The 18,309-nt window shown below is 45.5% G+C and overlaps 1 protein-coding gene across 1 annotated transcript in view; it reads left to right on the top strand.

Moving 5' to 3' along the window:
- Positions 1 to 18,309, top strand: part of LOC147678091 (hydroperoxide isomerase ALOXE3-like) — a 239,569-nt gene that overhangs the window by 173,463 nt on the left and 47,797 nt on the right. Inside the window, exon 6 of the mRNA XM_086946566.1 lies at positions 17,565 to 17,737. Coding sequence (XP_086802692.1) covers positions 17,565 to 17,737 — 173 coding nt within the window. The remainder of the gene's footprint in view (positions 1 to 17,564; positions 17,738 to 18,309) is intronic.

The following is an 18,309-nucleotide window of genomic DNA, read 5'->3' as shown; positions in this document are numbered from 1 at the left end:
AAAACATGCAAAGATTAAGTCAATGTAGAGACAAAACCCCTCCATTCATCAGCAGAATTCAAACCTTCATTAATTGAATTGATTTTATCTATCCAATGGCATTCACGGCGCTGTAAAATCTGAGTGATATCGCCACCTCTCTCGGGTAATGTTGCAATATCTACGACTTGCCATCGCATTTCATCCGCAGTGTGTTTGAATTCTTGGAAATGTGCAACAAGAGGCGCCGTTAGGACAGATTTTCTTATGCGGCTACAATGTTGCCCTATTCTGGCTTTTATCAATTGTTGAGTTTGGCCAATGTAGGGTAGCCCGCATGGACACCATATGCAATACACGACATTCCGTGTATTGCAATTCGAAAAGAAATCTAGTTTGTGATCACAATTGCCATGTTTGAAACTGGTGGTTTTGCAAGTTAGTGGGCAGATCACACAGTTGCCACACGGATGGTGACCAAGGAGGGGGGGAAGATTCCAAGCTGTTTCAAGGCTACTAATCTTCTGAGATGTTTTTTCAGTGGATGACCTCACTAAATGATCTTTTAGGTTTTTTGCCCTTTTGTATGCGAACAACGGTACATCCATTTCGGAGTCAATACTTTGGATTATTTTTCAATTTTTTATAATTGTTTTACGAATTATGTTAGTATTGACACCGAACGTTGTAACACAAACAATTTTGTTCATCTCTTTCTTTGGTCTAGTGATCAGTAATTCCTCTCGTGGGCAATACCATGCCCGTTTGAGTGATCTACGTACTAATCTGTTAGGATATCCTCTTAGTATTAGTTTATTTTTCAAAACTTCTGATTCTTTCATATAGTCCTCTCGTCGAGCCCAATTCCGGCGAATTCTCAAAAATTGGCCGAATGGCAGGCCGTCCCTCAATGCTCGCGGATGTTGACTTTTATATGATGTTTAAACATCTTGAACGCAGACAATATGTTGATCACATCTCTCCATAGGAAACCTACGGAGAGAAACACTCTGTTATCATATAAAAGTCAAGGTACATGTAACTCTTTGACACACTTCATGTCAGTGAGCAGGATGCCAGACCAATTGTTGTGTATCTTTCGTCTGTTTGCTGCAAAACTCAGTGTTTGTCCTACCAGACTTAAGGCTCCGGTATAGGGTATACTTCAAACTGGAACTTCATGTTAGGTGAGGGAAGACAATTGTGATTTCCTTATGACACTCACACGTGTACACACCAATTCACAGGTTTAGTGTAGCCGAAGACATTGGCCATCTTACAACTGCCCTGGCACATAGCACTTTCGGGCTGTTTAAAGTAAGTCAAACAAGAACTAGTGACAACGTGGGTAGAGTTGCCCTAGGAAGTTTTACCCCATTGGTTATGGAACATCCAAGTGTCACCCTACCCACTAACTGGTGTCAAGCATAAATGCAGTACCACAAGGCACCTACAACATAACACTGCTGGACTTGAGAAAGGATACCAGGCAGACTAAGCCTGCTGCACTTGGCATCTATAACTTGTCGCAAGGATTTCAAGAGATTTGGCCCCCTTTCACTAGAAATCCATTTACAGAAAGATCTCCAAGGATCAAAAGGCCAAACCCCTATGTGGCTCTAGAAGCATAAACAAATATGGAGAGTATACTTAATCCCAGCTGACCATTTACAGCTGGACTGGTACTGGACTTTGCTGTTTCCCTCTGCCTGACATCCTGACAGTCTCTAGGTTTTCCCCATGAGGGCCTGAAGGCTAGGTTAACTTCCAGGTTTTTCCCAATTGGGAAAGAGTTTTTTTCTCAGAAAAATGTCTCTTTTCATATTAGGACTTAGACACTTTTTGGAATTTCCATACTTTCAGGCCCCAACTTGGTGTATCTGAAACTTGCCCCATCACAGTTCACCTCATATTGTGTCTAGGCCCCATCTACTGCAGCCATCAACTGCCTTTGGCGCTTTGCACATTTTGGTGCTACTTCACTCAAATTCTTTAAAACATTGTATTTTTGGTTCCCCTTATTAAACTTTTGTCCTTTTGGCGTTATGATATTTATTGAATTTGTCCTTCATTTTTTACATTAGAAAGAAGTTTCCAATGTTTCAATGTTTTGCACCCGATTTTATTTATTTATTGATTTTAATTCACAATGCTTCTTTCTGTTGATTTCTGTTACCAGTATGCAACCTCTCACAAGGGAGCTTGTGAGAGCTGCAGGAGTTGCTGGACCCCATTTAAAAGTCCTTTTTAACTGTGCCACAAGTTCCTAGTCTGCGCTTTACTCTGGTGCTTTAGACAAGTCCCCTCTTACGGGGGGCTACTTAACTCAGGTGAGAGCGTACGCACGCAGTGGGCACACAGTGGGGGAACTGAAATTGTGCCAAAGGCTAGCCTGTCTGCTTCAGTCCTCGGTCGGACAGCACAGAGTGCCAGAAACCCTGGCCCTTTTTCCAGCCAATTGAACACCAATTGAACACTAGAGAAGCTCTGTTGAATATAAACAAACAAGGTAAGACTAATGCAGTATTTGGTCTTCACAGTGTAACTTTATTAACTTACAGGTACGGCCAATTACTCCATTGGCCTCTCTTCTATTAATTTGGTGACCATCTTTTATTCTTGCTTTATTTAAAAACACCACAGCACGCAAATAAGATATCCAGGTTATACAATTCCATTGTATTTACAATTGTCTCTCCACAGGTCCTCTTGATTTACCTTCAGGCTGTGCCAGCAGGCCACAACCAATATACCCTGCTCTCCTTATGCTGACCGCCTCCGACCAACAGAGCAGCAGGCAGATCATTTCTGCTACTGCTTATGACAAGCACCGGCTTCCTGGGTAGAGCCAGAGAGTCCAGGGCCACCAGGTGTTCAGCCCCCTCTCCCGCCAGCCCGGAACTCCGATAGACTGCAAGCTCTGTTCTGGGGCCAAGCAGCCACTGACAAATGGAGTCCCTGTCATTTCTCTTGCCCAGGACCCCGCCACAGGGCGAGGCGCTCACTGGCGGACTCGACCTCCCCCCCTGCGCATTCTACTTCCTCAGCAAGGGCTCCCAAGACAGTCTGTATAAACAACTCAGAAGCTGCATTGGACAAGTGTACCCCATCCGACGCATACAGCTCTGCCCTTGATGCTTGTATTAACTTGTGCCTGATGGTACGAATGCTGGATTTCTTTAACATTTCGGCCACTGACTGATTCAGTCTCTTTACTGACCTATTAACTGCCTTCGGGGGTGCTCCCTTCGCCTATACTTGACGCTGTATCACCTTGGACCAAAGTATTTTTGTGTTGGGCAACATGTTCTTAACCCCAGACAGAACGGAAAAAAGGGCCTCCCTTACACCCCTCCTTCCCACTGGGATCATATCGTTGCCTCCTGAATGGATCACCAGTATATTGGGAATCGGCACTCCCTTGCCCATGGCGACCCGCAGATCGGTAGGCACCTCCGCTAATCGCGGTCTGCCTACACCCACCCAATGGTGCTCGATTCCCTTTGCAAGCTGTACTCTTTCCTTGCGCGAATTCTTGAAGAAGCGCCCTGATCTGCGAATAAAAGAGTGGCCCCACCAGCCTATCTGGGCCCTCTGGGACGGTACACCTAGAACAAATTTAAAAATAGAAACAATCAACGGGACAAGTGGAGAAGCCTGACAAACTACTCATGCTAACTGGGGGCGTACATAACGCTCAAAGCACGTTGACTTACAACGACCCACCCTCTTAATGGTTTCCTCAAGGAGGGCTAGGGAAGCCGCCATCGTGGCTGCGCCGATGGGGAATGAATGAGATGTGAAATGCGTTGTGTCCACCCCTAGACTTTCCAGAGCCCGCTTCAATGTCCTAGTGAACTGAAATCTGGTGGGAGGAATGCCATCGGCGTGCAATAATACCCTGCTGTCATCCCCCTTTGGTCTAATCTGGAAAAAATTGTTGCCCAAGCTTACCGAGCAACAGATAGCCCCCACAATTGACCCTAACTGGACCCAGGTTCCCTTACCCAACGGGTCTGTTTTAGATCACCGCACCCTGACCTGAAGGGACTCCCTGGTCAGGATTACGTCCTCACAGCGTATGCCCCCTTCCATGTCTGACTTTGACGCTGGTAACAATTCCGAGATCCTAAATGCCCCAAAAAACGTTAATGAGTATGCCAATCTGAGTAACTGCATCTTGTAAGGTGTTAAGCAGATTCTGGGCCATATTTTCAAGATACTCGTTAGCCTGCTCGCATCTATGGGTCTCCTACTGTCCTTCACTCCTGGTGCCAAGCGCTCCCAACCCTTCATAGCTCTTCTCACGCATGGGTCTTTTGTGGGATCTGCCGCTCCACCTAAACCTGCATAAAATGCTATTACCAACAGTTGTCTCCTCACCATTGCTGGTGATCTTCCGCCCCCTTTCTGGTGAACTATGAACTCCAGGACACTTTGTGGTGAGAGAACCTCTCTACTGACCCTGCCCCCCTTAAGCTAGTCAGGTATGATTGCCATGACCTCTCATACATACTCTTGGTCTTGGGGGCCAAAGACGCCGTTATCAACTCAGGGACTGTGGGGCACCAAGCTCCCATAATCCCTCTGGGAAGTTCTTCATCTGTCTGTCTGCTTGCGGCCATCGGGTGCAAAACTCTGCCAACTTAAAATGAGACAAGGCGTCAGCGACTGTGTTGTCCACCCCTGGCACATCTCTGGCAGTAAAGTGTACGCTGCAGGCATCACAAGACTAGCTCTTTCAATAGGCGCAGGACCCAGGTGCATTTCGCCCTCTGATTGTTAATCGCCATCACTACAGACATGCTATCTGACCAAAACACAATATGTCTGTTTGCCAGAATGTCGCCCCACAAATGCAAACGCCTCAATAATTGGGAACAATTTTAGGAAGGTAATATTGCGGGTGAGGCCTGACAACGCCCACTCCTCGGGCCAGTGCTGCATACTCCACCTGGACCCCAAGACAGCCCCAAAGCCCACACTGCCCGCTGCATCTGTGTACAATTCCAACTCAGCCTTGGGGAGACTCGGCTGTTGCCAGACCACCGTCCCATTGAATTCTTCTAGAAATCTCTTCCAAATGGCCAAGTCGTTTCTTACGTCCGCCAAGAGCCTGGTGTGATGATGCTTGGCGCACAAGCCAGACATCGCCCTTGCTATACTCCTAGAAAAGGCCCTGCCCAAAGGGATGTCCCGTAGTGCAAAGCTCAGCTGCCCCACTAGCACCTGTAATTGGTGAAGCCTCACCTTCCGTGCTAACAAACAAGACTCAATGGCTGTGCCGAATGATGGTACCTTCTCTTGGGGAAGTCTGCATACTCCCTCCCTGGTGTCTATTTCAATGTTTAGGAAGGTTAACCGAGTAGTTGGCCCTTCTGTTTTCTCCGCGGCCAAAGGCACGCCCAGTGCTTTTGCCAGATGCTGGAAGCCCGGAAGGGCCTTCCTGCACGCAAGGGAGCCCTGTGGTTCCATAAACAAGAAATCATCCAAGTAATGCACCACCTCGACAGATGTCACTGACATTAAAATTGCTGCACTGCCCATTCTAAAAACCTGCTGAATGTTTCAAACACCGGGCACACGAACGAACACCCAATTGCATACAGAGGTCAATGAAATACTCCCCTTCAAAGGTGAACCCCAGGAACTTGGTGTCGTTATGGTGTACTGTGAATAGATAATGGGTAACCCAATATACCCTTGTAGGTATGGGCAATGAGTAATTCAGAACATGGGAGCTACAAGGGATTTAGTTCATTCACTGAGTAAAATGAATTCAATGGCATAAGTAAAAAAAAGGTTAGTTCTAGAGAATCTGACTAGTTAATATTCAGAGAATATCAGTTAAATTAATACAAAAGACAATCAATGTTGACAGGAAAACAAGAACACACAGGCAAGTGAACAGGTCTGAAAAGTTTTTATATAAAGAGTTAATCAAAATTATTTCATGGGGAATCAGAAACAAAAAATAAAAAATTGGGCACAGTGAAGTTATGGACAGATGTATGCATAAGTCAGCAAATCAATACATAACAATACATCAACTCCTTTCTTTAGGGAAGGGTAACCAAGTTAATCGATGAACAAAGGTGTACTCTTGAAGCAAGATTAAAGGCTTTAGGAGATGATGATATGGTCGACGATGATGAAATGGGTCGTGGATGTGAGTTAAATAGCACACCTTGAGTCCTGACGGACAATGCGTTGATGTACAAGGGCGACACAGACTTGAGGTACAGTCTTCTGGGATCACATCCACGACCGGACAGTTATTTAAAATCCTAATATGTGGTAGGGAGTGAGGGATATGTGGTAGGGATTTTATACAAGTGTCACAGGCTAATGACACAAAAAAGACTTAAATCACAGTGTTATATGGCGTGACCAGCCGGCAAGTTAATGGAACTCAATGGTGCAGTGAACACTGGGGTTATGGTTTAATGTGGTACTTATCGCAGTGCCATTTGAACGCTCCAATGCGATGAATAGCTATAATGTGTTATACACAGTTGTTTGCTGTAAATACATTGGCCATAAATATGTGTTGTTACTCTGCCATGTTATTAAAATATTGATTTTGATTTGACGTATGAACTCCAACGAAAGAGTTAGAATGTCTTTAATTTTGTTATGTGTTAATATATATACCCATTTTATATGCATGACTCAAATGATTAGTTTTAATTCACACTAATTCTATGTGAATCACACAGTGCTTTGTTTAGCTTGTAGGATTATTGTTTGCCGATATAGGAATTTTTAATCTCTGTCATGGCAATTTAGTAATTATATTGCATTGTTTTTGTTTAGGGGGCAACCATTGTGCAATAATACTAGTCCTGATGATGGTCTCATAGACTACAGCATTGGAGACCGAAACGTCGACCATATCATCATCTCCGAAAGCCTTTAATCTTGCTTCAAGAGTACACCTTTGTTCATCGATTAACTTGGTTACCCTTCCCTAAAGAAAGGAGTTGATGTATTGTTATGTATTGATTTGCTGACTTATGCATACATCTGTCCATAACTTCACTGTGCCCAATTTATTTTTTGTTTCTGATTCCCCATGAAATCATTTTGATTAACTCTTTATATAAAAACTTTTCAGACCTGTTCACTTGCCCGTGTGTTCTTGTTTTCCTGTCAACATTGATTGTCTTTTGTATTAATTTAACTGATATTCTCTGAATATTAACTAGTTAGATTCTCTAGAACTAACCTTTTTTTTTACTTATGCCATTTTTGACTTATGCCATAGAATTCATTTTACTCAGTGAATGAACTAAATCCCTTGTAGCTCCCATGTTCTGAGTTATGGTGTACTGGCAGGTGGCGGACACTACTTCCCCTAGAGCCTGTAGCTTCCGGATTTCCATATCAAAGGTGGTGTGACGCACCGTGCACAGCTCTGGGTCAAGTTTGTCATTGAATGACAACCCTGGTGGGCTTGACAAGTTGTGAATCAAACTGAATTTCCTTTTCTCTTTTTTAGGTACCAACCCCAATAGTGAGCATACAAGGTCGGGCCTCTGCAAATGTTGGAAGGGGCCCACCACCCTCCTTGACGAAACTTCCTTCGCAATTTTCTGCCTAGCTACTTCTAGTTTTTGGAGCACTGAGCGTTGGTTGCGTGGTGGAGCCGTGGATGGGGTAGCTGAGGATGGAATGCAAAAGCCAAAATGAAAGCTATTATGTAAGAACTGAGCCTCTTGTAGCTTGTCATATTTACTGAGGAGGTATGTCAGGACATGAAGCTGGATGGGCGTTGGTAAGCACCTAGGGTGCTTGGGCGGGGCGTCCCTTGGCTTGGGATTGGGTGTGGGCAGGCTGCTCTTTTGTCCTCCCCAACTTCTTGAAGCATCTAATTACTGGGTGTCCAAGGACGCCACAGAAGGAACGGCAATGCTTAAACGTACATGCTGTGCCCCGTTGCACTCGTTCTTGTTGAACTGCCAGCAGGCCAGTTTTTTATCTCTAGATCCCCTGTCCCCCCCGAAAGGGCTGACTAGTCTTGTTCACAGGTATTGTTGAGTAAAATACAGAGTGCCATGTTAATCTTGCGCTGGTCCCACGCTACCTCCGTAGGAACTACCTTCATTTGCCTTAATTTGTTGTCGTACTGGAGACACCCTGTGCCTGGGAATTCAGACGCCGCTCCATGAATCATAGACATGTAACTGATTAACTGGGCTACCACTGTGGGGTACCTCTCTACCATAATAGCCGCATAGATCGCGAACCCTGTAATCCAGTTCTTGATAGACCAATCTACCCATACCCTTTTCTGTTTGAACTACCCTTCCTTTCCAGCCCTGGTTTTCCCTGGGAATACCCCGGCGTTTATGAGGTCAAACACATCCACATACTCTCCCCTGAATATTTTTTCTTTGATCTCCTTTGGCACGTGCCACATGATCCCCGCCGAGGGAGATAATGCCATGGACGTCGACCCATAGATTAGTGTGCTGTATCCTAGTGCTGGCTGCCCCGGGACTGTTGACCCCACGGCCATGGGAGATGCCATTGCAGGGACCACTGAACCTGCTGCGCTATTACTATGTGCTTGCGCTTGCGACGTTGCCGCCACCACCACTGGAGATTGAGCCACACCTCCTGACTAAACCCACACTTGTGCTACACCACTGCCTTGATGTGCGACCACCGGTGGAGCAGCTTGTGGAGCAATATGCTTTGGGGGCACTGCACCCGTTGTAACTGGCAGCCCCCCGTCTGTGAAACAGTGGTCATTGTAATGGGTCCACCAGCCAGGCCCATGGAGGGCACGTTTATCGATTGCGCCGTGTCAGTCACCAGGACTGTTTTGTCTATCACCCCTGCCTCACCTGAGGTAGTGGCCTGAGAGTCCCCCGCTCTGTTGCGCTTCTCTGGTTGTGCGTCTTTAAACCTCTCTGGTGTACGCCGCACCCGCTTGGCCCGCGTTGCCTCCTCTTGTGTGCTTGTTCCGGCCCCTTGCGTCAATGTCTTTAAAGCCCAGTCAATGCCTATTTCTTTAGTGACCTCCAACAGCTCTGCCAGCGTGTGAAAGTCGTCCTTAGTGGCCGGAGCATCCTTGCCCTTTCGGGCCCGTCTAGGAGACATTCTGCACTTAATGAAAACAGAAACGCACTAGTCTTCATACTCTTCTCCCTCCTGCCTCCTTTGTCCTGGAACCTGACGCTCCCCCCTGACTCATGCACACCCTCCCCATGCATTTGACCGGGCACTGACCATACTTACTACGCCATTGTGGTCCGCTTAACCTGATCATGCAATCCCCCACGAAAGGCCCCTCTCCGTCCTGCATATGTTGTTGCCCATACCACACATATTAGTCACATGCCTTCCCGGTGCCGTTAATACTCACTAGTACCCACCTTTACCCTGCGTTCCCCTTGTCGCCCTGCTCTGCCCTTGCCGCCAATGTGCCTTTTTCCCACCTAGGGCTATATGTGGGGATCTGCTGGCTTAGCCAATGCTTGTTGTCTGCATATACAAGTAATTTACCAAACGGGGCCTAATGCGCTCCCTGAATGCCTCATGCTCTAATCCCCTGGCGCGCCTGATTTTTCTAGGCTTCGTGTGCTCACACTGCTCTGCGCATCAATGTGCCGCACTCCCAGCTTAAGCAGCGCTCGCCTTATCTTATCTTATCTTATCTTATCAAAGTTTTATAAAGCGCTCGCACACCCAAGGGTTTCATGGCGCTAACCAACAGGACACTAACTCTACTATGGAGACCATAAAACATTAGGCCATAGCCTGGGTAAACAGCAATGTCTTTAAAAGCTTCCTGAATGGAAGGAGAGCAATGCAGGAACGAATTTCCAAAGGGAGGGAGTTCCACAACTTGGGAGCGAGAGTAGCGAACCTGCGGCCTCCCTTACGTGAGAGCTTATAACGAGGAACAAGTTTCTGAGTAAACTTAGGACTGCGAGCGTGTAGGGATTTGAAAATTATACAGGCCAATTTAAAGGTGACACGGTGTTGAATCGGGAGCCAGTGGAGTTGCCTCAAAAGAGGTCTGGCTGACTGCCATCGGGGGAGGCGGTGTATAAGTCGAGCCACCTGATATTGTGCCATCTATAGACGTGTGACGGGGAGGCCAAGATAGATGGCATTGGCATAGTCTAAATGAGACAACACTAGTGCCCGTACTACCTGGGTCAGAGCTGATCGAGTGAGCATCTGACTGATCTTTTCTATTTTCCGCAATTGGAAAAAGCAGGTGGACACAACTGAGTTGACCTGTGGTTTTAAAGAGAGCTCACTGTCATTGAGCACCCCTAAGCTTTTGACTGATTTAGACGGAACAGGAGGGGAGCCCAATTTAGATGGCCAATAGTGAAGGCCCCAGAACAATTGACTATTGCCAAACAAAACCAGTTTTGTCTTGCCCGGATTTATATGAGTTGGTTCTCATCCATCCACTGGCAAATGTGGAGCATGGTGTTCTGAAATTGGTGAATTGAGTCAGGGGAATTATCAATTGTAAAGGTGAGTTGCAGATCATCTGCGTAATTAAAAGTGGTATCTTTAAAGGATTGAAGAGACTGAAGCAGAGGAAGCATATAGATGTTAAACAACATAGGTGACAGTGAAGAACCCTGGGGGACTCCACAGGTGGTATGGAGTTTGTGAGAGGAAAAAGGGGGTAAGCCGGCCGCCTGAGTACGGTCGCTGAGAAAGGATCTAATCCAATAATGGGCCAGGCCGCAGATGCCCGCGGATCTGACACGGTCGAGAAGAATGTTGTGGTCGACTGTGTCAAACGCGGCCGAAAAATCAAGCAAGACCAGCGCCTGAGGGACTCCCAAATCTGCATTAAGAAGCAGAGAGTCAAGGACCGCTACGATAACTGACTCGGTCGAGTGGGCTGGACGGAAGCCGGCCTGAGAAGAGTGTAAAACGTCAGACTGTTAAATAAAATTTGAAAGATGGGAGGTAACATGAGCTTCTGTACCTTGGCCAGGTATGGGAGCAAAGATATAGGCCTGTAATTCGAGAGAGTATTGGGATCCACTCCCGGCTTTTTTAAAAGGGGCAACAAGACTGCATCCTTAAAGGATTTGGGTGCTGTCCCTTGGAGCAAGGAGGTATTGATAAGTCTTAACGCCGGAGTTGGAAAAGCGGCAAATACCATCTTTATTATATATGGGGGACAGCAGTCACAAGGAGAGCCTGATTTTACCCTATTCAGTAAGGATATTAAAGCTGGGACGTCCAGAGGGGGAAAATGGTCCAGAGATAGGGTGTTAGAGTTGTGAGCGGGGACAGACAGAGCAAGGGTAGTGACAGGAATGCTGGATTTAATTGTGGCAATTTTGTCCAGAAAGTATTGATTCAGAGTATTACAGAAATCTTGATTGGCAACAGGCGTGGACTTAGATCTACTGGGATTCGAGAGTTTTTTGACAATGGAGAAAATCTCCTTGGGATTATTATTTGACTGTTCAATTAGGTTACAAAAGAACTTGGTTTTGGCTGACAGAATAGTTTTCATATAGTCAGCACGTGCGGCCAGATAACTGTCCTATCAAGAGTGTTATAGGTTCTCCTCCATGCTCGCTCCTTTTGCCGGACAATATGCTTTTTTCTCTCAGATCAGATGGAAACCATTTATGGGCATTAGAATGGCGAATAGTTTTGCATTCTTTTAAAGGAGCGTGAATGTCACTGGCAGCATTGAGCCAGTCGAAGACATCAGACGCGGCTGAATTAAGGTCGATGTTTGGGACCGGTTGAGAGTTATTTAAACTTTCCATAAAAGCTGGAGTGTCCAAGGTACCCCAGTTCCTGATCAGTCAATGTTTAGTAATAGCATTAATTTTGGGCTCAGAAATGAGAATGCTAAACTGGATCAAGAAATGATCCGGCCAGATACACAGAGAGATAATAGGTGGGGATATGTCAATATTGGTGCTCCAAATCTGGTCCAAAATGTGTCCTTTAACATGAGTCGCAGTGTTAATATGAGGCCAAAAGTTAAGCCCAGCGAGAAGCTCAATGAGTTCTTCAGCTGCAGGGCCACCACACTTACTGTTAAGCCAGTAATTAAAATCTCCAATAAGCAGTATGTTGGTATATAAGGATGGCATGTTTTGTGGGGGTCTGTATAATAATATGCATAAGAGTGGTCCAGAACGGGAGTCAAGCTTGATGACCAAGTTGTCAACTGCAGCAAGATCGAGAGATGTCATTTTAGAGAAGACAATGTCTTTATTAATAATGGCAGCGACTCCGCCCCCTACTTTCCCTGCAGCTCGATCTACCTGAAGAATGTAATAATTGTCCGGTAGGGCAGCCAAGATGTCAGGGGAAGAATTGATGTTAAGCCAAGTTTCCGTAAGGAAGAGGATATCTGGTTTATGGCAAGTAAGGAGGAGGAAGATGTCCATTTGTTGTTTGGCTAATGACCTCGTATTAAGGTAAAAGATATTCAAGTGCTGAGTTTTGGCGGGAGTGGGCTTTGGTTGCAGAGATTGCTGACATTGCTGGGGTAAAGATGGCAAAGTGCTGGCAGAGGAGGATAAGATACCTAATTGACTCAAATACCCCATGATAACAGGGGACAGGCAACTAGCTGAACTGCGAGGGTTCAACAGACTGTTGGCGGAATATGTTGTTAAAAGGACAGAGGGACTTAACCCTGGGCCAGACCCGGCGCGGACGGGCGCAGACAGGATTGCCTTTGGTGCGCCTTCGGCATGCCATCGGCGCGCCCGCTGCGGCGCCCGCTGCACGGCCGGGGTGGGGGACACATTATATGCAGTCAGGCGAAATAGTTGCAGAACAACTACAGCGGCAACCCTGGTCTACTCCCAAGATAGCGGCTGCCCTCCCAGTCCCCGTAGCAACGTCAAATCGGCTGCACGAGGAATTGATGGTAAATGAGGAGGAGAAGGCGGGTAAGTCCGCGGAAATACAAGAGCAGTTTTAAAAATACACAACAATTTTTAAAAACACAGTGCGATAGTGCGATAGTGCTCCCGCCTGCCTGTCTAGGCCTTCCCCGCTCGCCTGTGCACGTACTCGCTGCAAGACTCCACGTTTCATGTCCTATAGATGTCAGGCTCTAACCAACAAAGTATTTTGCAATTTTACGTACATTAACGTCTAAGTCTAAGTGTGAGGCAGCAAGCAGAAGCTTTGGGACTGCGTACTTTCTCTAGCACTGGCAACTCATAACGATCTTATGATCAATTAACATCCTTGTTGGGTATTAACTGCTTCTAATACTTGTTTCACCAAACGGGAAAGCTTTGCACTGCATTCTGGCAATCGCGGCGTAACAAAGGGGCAGGGCGCCATCTAGTGCTCATAAAATTCATTCCGACGCCTTAAAACCCTCCAACAATCCACAATCCATAGTGGAGAGGTGTGGCTCAATGGTTAGAGTGGCAGGCCCTGATGCAGAGGTCTGGCCCGGGACCAGGGTTCAATTCCCACCTCGGCGGGTCTTGGGGTCAATTTCCTCTGACCTGATCATTCTCGTCTCGGTGCCTATTCTAATCATGGGTCCCACTCTGCAACTCTGGGCAATAGCTTGCTTAATCTCCACAATGGCCCCAACAGCGCTGGGATGCCTGGCTTCACCTTGGGGGTGCCCAGGAGTGGACATTTCACAGGGAAAAGCCAGGAAGGGTTCCACAGCGGTATGCGTTACAGCGCCAGGACACCCCAGTTGGGGTATTAGTGCGCTTTACAAGTACAAATTACATTACAACAACACACAATTCCCCGCTCGGGCGGCCCGTGTCTCTGAATTGGCGAACTCTTACTCCTACAAGCACCACCCTTACTCCAGGCTCATCACCGTACCAGCCGCCTCTCACCGTGCCTTCCACCCTTGCACTCAGGCCCGCAAGCGGGGGATTGAAACCACTTCTCCGCCCATTCATGCGACTCGCAAGCAGTAACATTCCGATCTGGGCCCAAGCAATGACTCGCGGCTGCAGCCCCCCCCCCCTGCTCACTCCTCCGCACGCAAACCAACACAATTCCTTAAATTCCAATTACAAGCTGTTAACACTGTGAGGCCCCCTCACCTGCAATTAGGTTGCACGATCGCCAATGCTCCACGCGGACCGCCGTTGCCGCACGCGGTCCTCTTGTGTAACTCTTCATGCGACCTTCGACCTTCATGCAGGAGAGTGGACATAGAGGGCATCGTTATTGCCCCTCTGGCTTTTAAACCCCCCGCCAGTTTCTACATCCGGGCCACCCCGCGTGACGAATATCCTGTTGCGGCGCTTCCTGTATTCCCTGTTTTTCTACCCCTCTCTTTCCACTTCTGGGTCTCCTGACCCGGAAGGGATTCCTAACCTGTTCAGCCCTTTCCTGCCACTAAAGGCGCCATGCCCCCTAGGTGGGGTGGTGCCCATCAGACTTCATGGCATGTATGCCAGAAGGCGATGAAGCTGTTAGACATGATAGACTACTCAGGAAAGGAGTGGTCTAGCAATATTCCATCGCGATATGGTCAAAGCATTAGTTAAGCCCCTTCCTCAACTTTATTCGGAGGCTCTATTATTTGCACAAAAAAAATTCTAAATACCTATACATTTAATGGTGTTCCGATTTATTTCCCTCCATGCCCAAAAGAATAATTCACACAGGGGTTTTCGTACTTTATGGAAACCTGTGTTAACTACTCCTCATTTACCATTCCAGGTGATTTTAATTTTCATCTAGAACAGTGGGACGATAAAAACACAGAAACGCTTTTAGACAATTTTCAAAGTTTTAATCTTTGATCTTTTTGCTTCTGGCCAAATACTCAATGGCATGTATTCCAACAAATCTGACTTAAGGATTGATAAATGACTCCCACTTATGTGGACTGATCCTAAAGCTATCCTGCTTAAATTAAACACACGTATGAGAAAATCCGATCGAAATCATGGCCTACAATATGCAAACATGAGGCTTGGAAAAAGATGGGCAGTCTCAAACTTGGAAACTTGGTGCATTTGCTGAAATAAGCAATCCCCTCACCAAGCGATGATGTAGAGCAGGCTTCAAGGGACGCCCTCATACCATGGTTTTCTCAAGATCTGTCAGAGTTAAAGAAAAAATGTAGGTACCCAGAGGAGGTGTGGAGAGCGTACTGCAGTCCTTAAGAAAAACTAGGCCATAAACAATTATTAAAGGAATATAGAAAGGAGATCAAAGCAACTAAAACCAACTTTTAAACCAATTTAATATCAAAGTGGCTATGAATTCCTCCAAGGAGCTATTTAAAACAGTCAAAGCACTATCTACACTTGGGAATACAAATAACAACACAGCCAGTCAAGATCTCTGTGAAGAAGTTGCAAATGTCTTTTTTTATAAAGTTAATAACATACATCAAGGATCCACCAGTCAAACGACTAATGCGTCCCCACTTTAATTACATCAAACACTACCACAATCTTGGTTAAAGATGACCAAGACTCCTCCCCTATTTTTAGTACTTTTAGGCAGTTTACACAGATCAATTAAAAACCTATCTAAGAACTATTAAATCTGCATGTCCCACGGATCCTTGCCCTCAGGAGGTGCTGTACTCGGTCTTGGATACCTTTGCATTACATCTTATTGCAATAATGTACACGATCCTGGAGACTGGCTGTTCCCCAGCACTCTGGAAAAAAAGCTTCGATACTACCTCTAACAAAACACCCACCCTGCATCCTACTGAAGAAACAAATTATGGGCCCATCTCACTCCTACCATCACCAGTCAGAATTCCGGAAAAAGTAATGAATCAAGAGATCATCGTCTTTCTTGACTCTAACAACTGCCGTGAACCCACTCAACATGGGTTTAGGCCCTGGCACATCACAGAATCTGCTCTTCTGGCAGACACAGAGGAGAGTGGGTCTATTGTATACAAAGGAGACAGTGGGGTCTTATTGGACCTACCAGCCACCCTTGATATGGTGGACCACTACTCCTTCATTAAGCACCTGGAAACTATAGACATAAAAGGACCTGCTCTCATTCAATAAGTAGTCTCCCTGGGTGATTTCACATCCACCACTTTTAAACTCCCTTGTGGAGTCCCTCAGGGGTCTTCATTGAGTCAACTCTTTTTAATGTTACATCACTCCAGTAGCAGAACTGATTAAATCATTTGGATTCTCTGCGTGCTCTCACGCTGACGATACCCAATTAGAGGTATCTGTCTCAATAAAGTGGGTGTTCAGTTCAAGGCATGGAAGAATAGCATTGCTCAATGGATGAACCTAAACTTTTAAAAGCGTAACTCTGAATAAACAGAGGTCTTGTTGTTTGATAATAATGACGCATTTTGGAACAGGACCTGTTGACCACCCAACTTGGACTCCTACTAGTACCAGAAGAGAAAGCTAGAAACCTGTGTTATGTGTTCAACAGAAGATTATCATTAATTAAACATTCTAACCAGATAACATCCTCTTGTTTCCCTATGTTGGCGATAATAAGAAAAATCCTGCCATACCTCGTACTTGAGTTGAAGAAAGCAGTAGTCTTAGCACTTGTTATCTCTAAAACCAATTTCTGCAATGCATTATTTGTAGGCTCTCAAACAAGAGTTCTTAATAAACTTCAAATGCTCCAAAATGCAACAGCCAGAGTTCTTCTAAATCTTCCAAAATTCTGCTTGGTCACTAAGTCTATAAGAGAGTTGCATTGGCTCCCTATTCGAGCACGCATTCAATTTAAAGCACTCAGCTGGGTATACAAAGGGCTACATAAAGAAGGCCCATCCTTTCTTCTGGACATCTTTAATTGGTACACACTCAGGAACCTTACTCTATAGTACTGCTAAGAAGGTGCAAGTACCCAGAATAAAAAAGGTTAACTGGCGAGGGTGAAGGTTCTTCCACTCCCCCTCCAAATGGTGGCGCCTGCTTTCAGACCACCTGAAAATCCAAGATAACCTATTGAAATTCAGAAAAGATCTATAAACTTGTTTGGATATACTCTTTGAATGCATATTTTAATGATCTCAATCTCCTGTTTGAACATATGTTAGCGGCTTACTGACATACATCATATCTTCAATTCAGATCTGGTGATTCAAGGATGTAAGGATGTCAGTGCCACGATGGCTTTTTGGTATTAGTGTGCTCTATAAAACAAAAAATTACCTAACATAACAATGTGTTGTGCTTTTGTTTTTTTAACGGTTTTGGTACTTCTCAATGCTTAACACATTTTCCTTAAGTTAAGCCGGTCTGCTTTGTGCCATAAATTAAGCCGGTCTGCTTTGTGCGATAAATATCAGTGATTGATCCCAGGTTTAAGTTATTGAAACCTTTGACTGCAAAAAGAGGGTTAGTGACTTTATTACTTGAGGTGGATAACCATCAATTTCAAGTAATAGTTTACTTTTTCCCAAGTCCCAATTGAATCAAATACTGAAAACACTTACTGGAAAGTGCTAAGTGCTAAGTGGGCAAACCACAAAAGAAGGGCTGCAGGTCCGAAAGCGATAAATGTTAAGACTCGATCATCTCCTTAATTAACACAAAACACACAAAGGATAAAGATTATTATTGCCTAGCTAATGTAATCCTATCAACATTCCTGTGCTCTCTGTCTCATAGAGTATGTGTCAAAACACTGGAAAGAAGATACGTTCTTTGGGTACCAGTTCCTCAATGGTGTGGATCCGTTGCTGATCAAGAGGTGCGACAAAATCCCAAACAACTTCCCAGTGACGGACAGCATGGTGGATAGCATCCTAGGGCCGAAGGTCACCCTTGAAATGGAGCTGCAGGTATGTACATTTGATCTTGGTTCAAAGGCCTAAATACTGGTTTGGGTCTAAAATGGGTTCCCCTGAAGGTTCATGAGGCTCTTCATTTATCTCTAAGTGTGGCTTCACAGCGAAGCTCACTGCAAGAGTTTCTGTAACTAGTTCTTGAATATATTCTTAAATAGGCTTTTGCACCACCCACAGGAGTATTGATGTCTCTTCTCATGCTTTTGGCTGTCATTCCTCCTTCTATGGAGTACATGCATAGCAATACACAAAAGTACAATTAATCATTTCACAACACAGTATTTTTGTATCTCATGAATATTGCATTCAGAACACAATTACTTTCTGTTTTCCTTCTTCACTGCAGCCAACAGCACCAGTACAGCACATGTAGCAGCAGGAGTGCAAGCTTTCTCTACACACATGCACACAAAACACACTCAGAACAAGTACAGCACAGGCAATAACAGTGAAAGGTTATACCCACATACACACACCACACGCACAAGCAGTGGAAGTGCAAATGACAAAATATGGTTTACTTTGGGACACTGAAAATCCCTGCCATTCTCAAGACACAAAGCATG

The sequence above is a fragment of the Lissotriton vulgaris genome, chromosome 12 (genome assembly GCF_964263255.1).
Source record: "Lissotriton vulgaris chromosome 12, aLisVul1.2, whole genome shotgun sequence".
Classification (NCBI taxonomy): domain Eukaryota; kingdom Metazoa; phylum Chordata; class Amphibia; order Caudata; family Salamandridae; genus Lissotriton; species Lissotriton vulgaris.
Note: the sequence above shows the minus strand (reverse complement) of the source record. Positions and strands in the feature narration are given on the sequence as shown.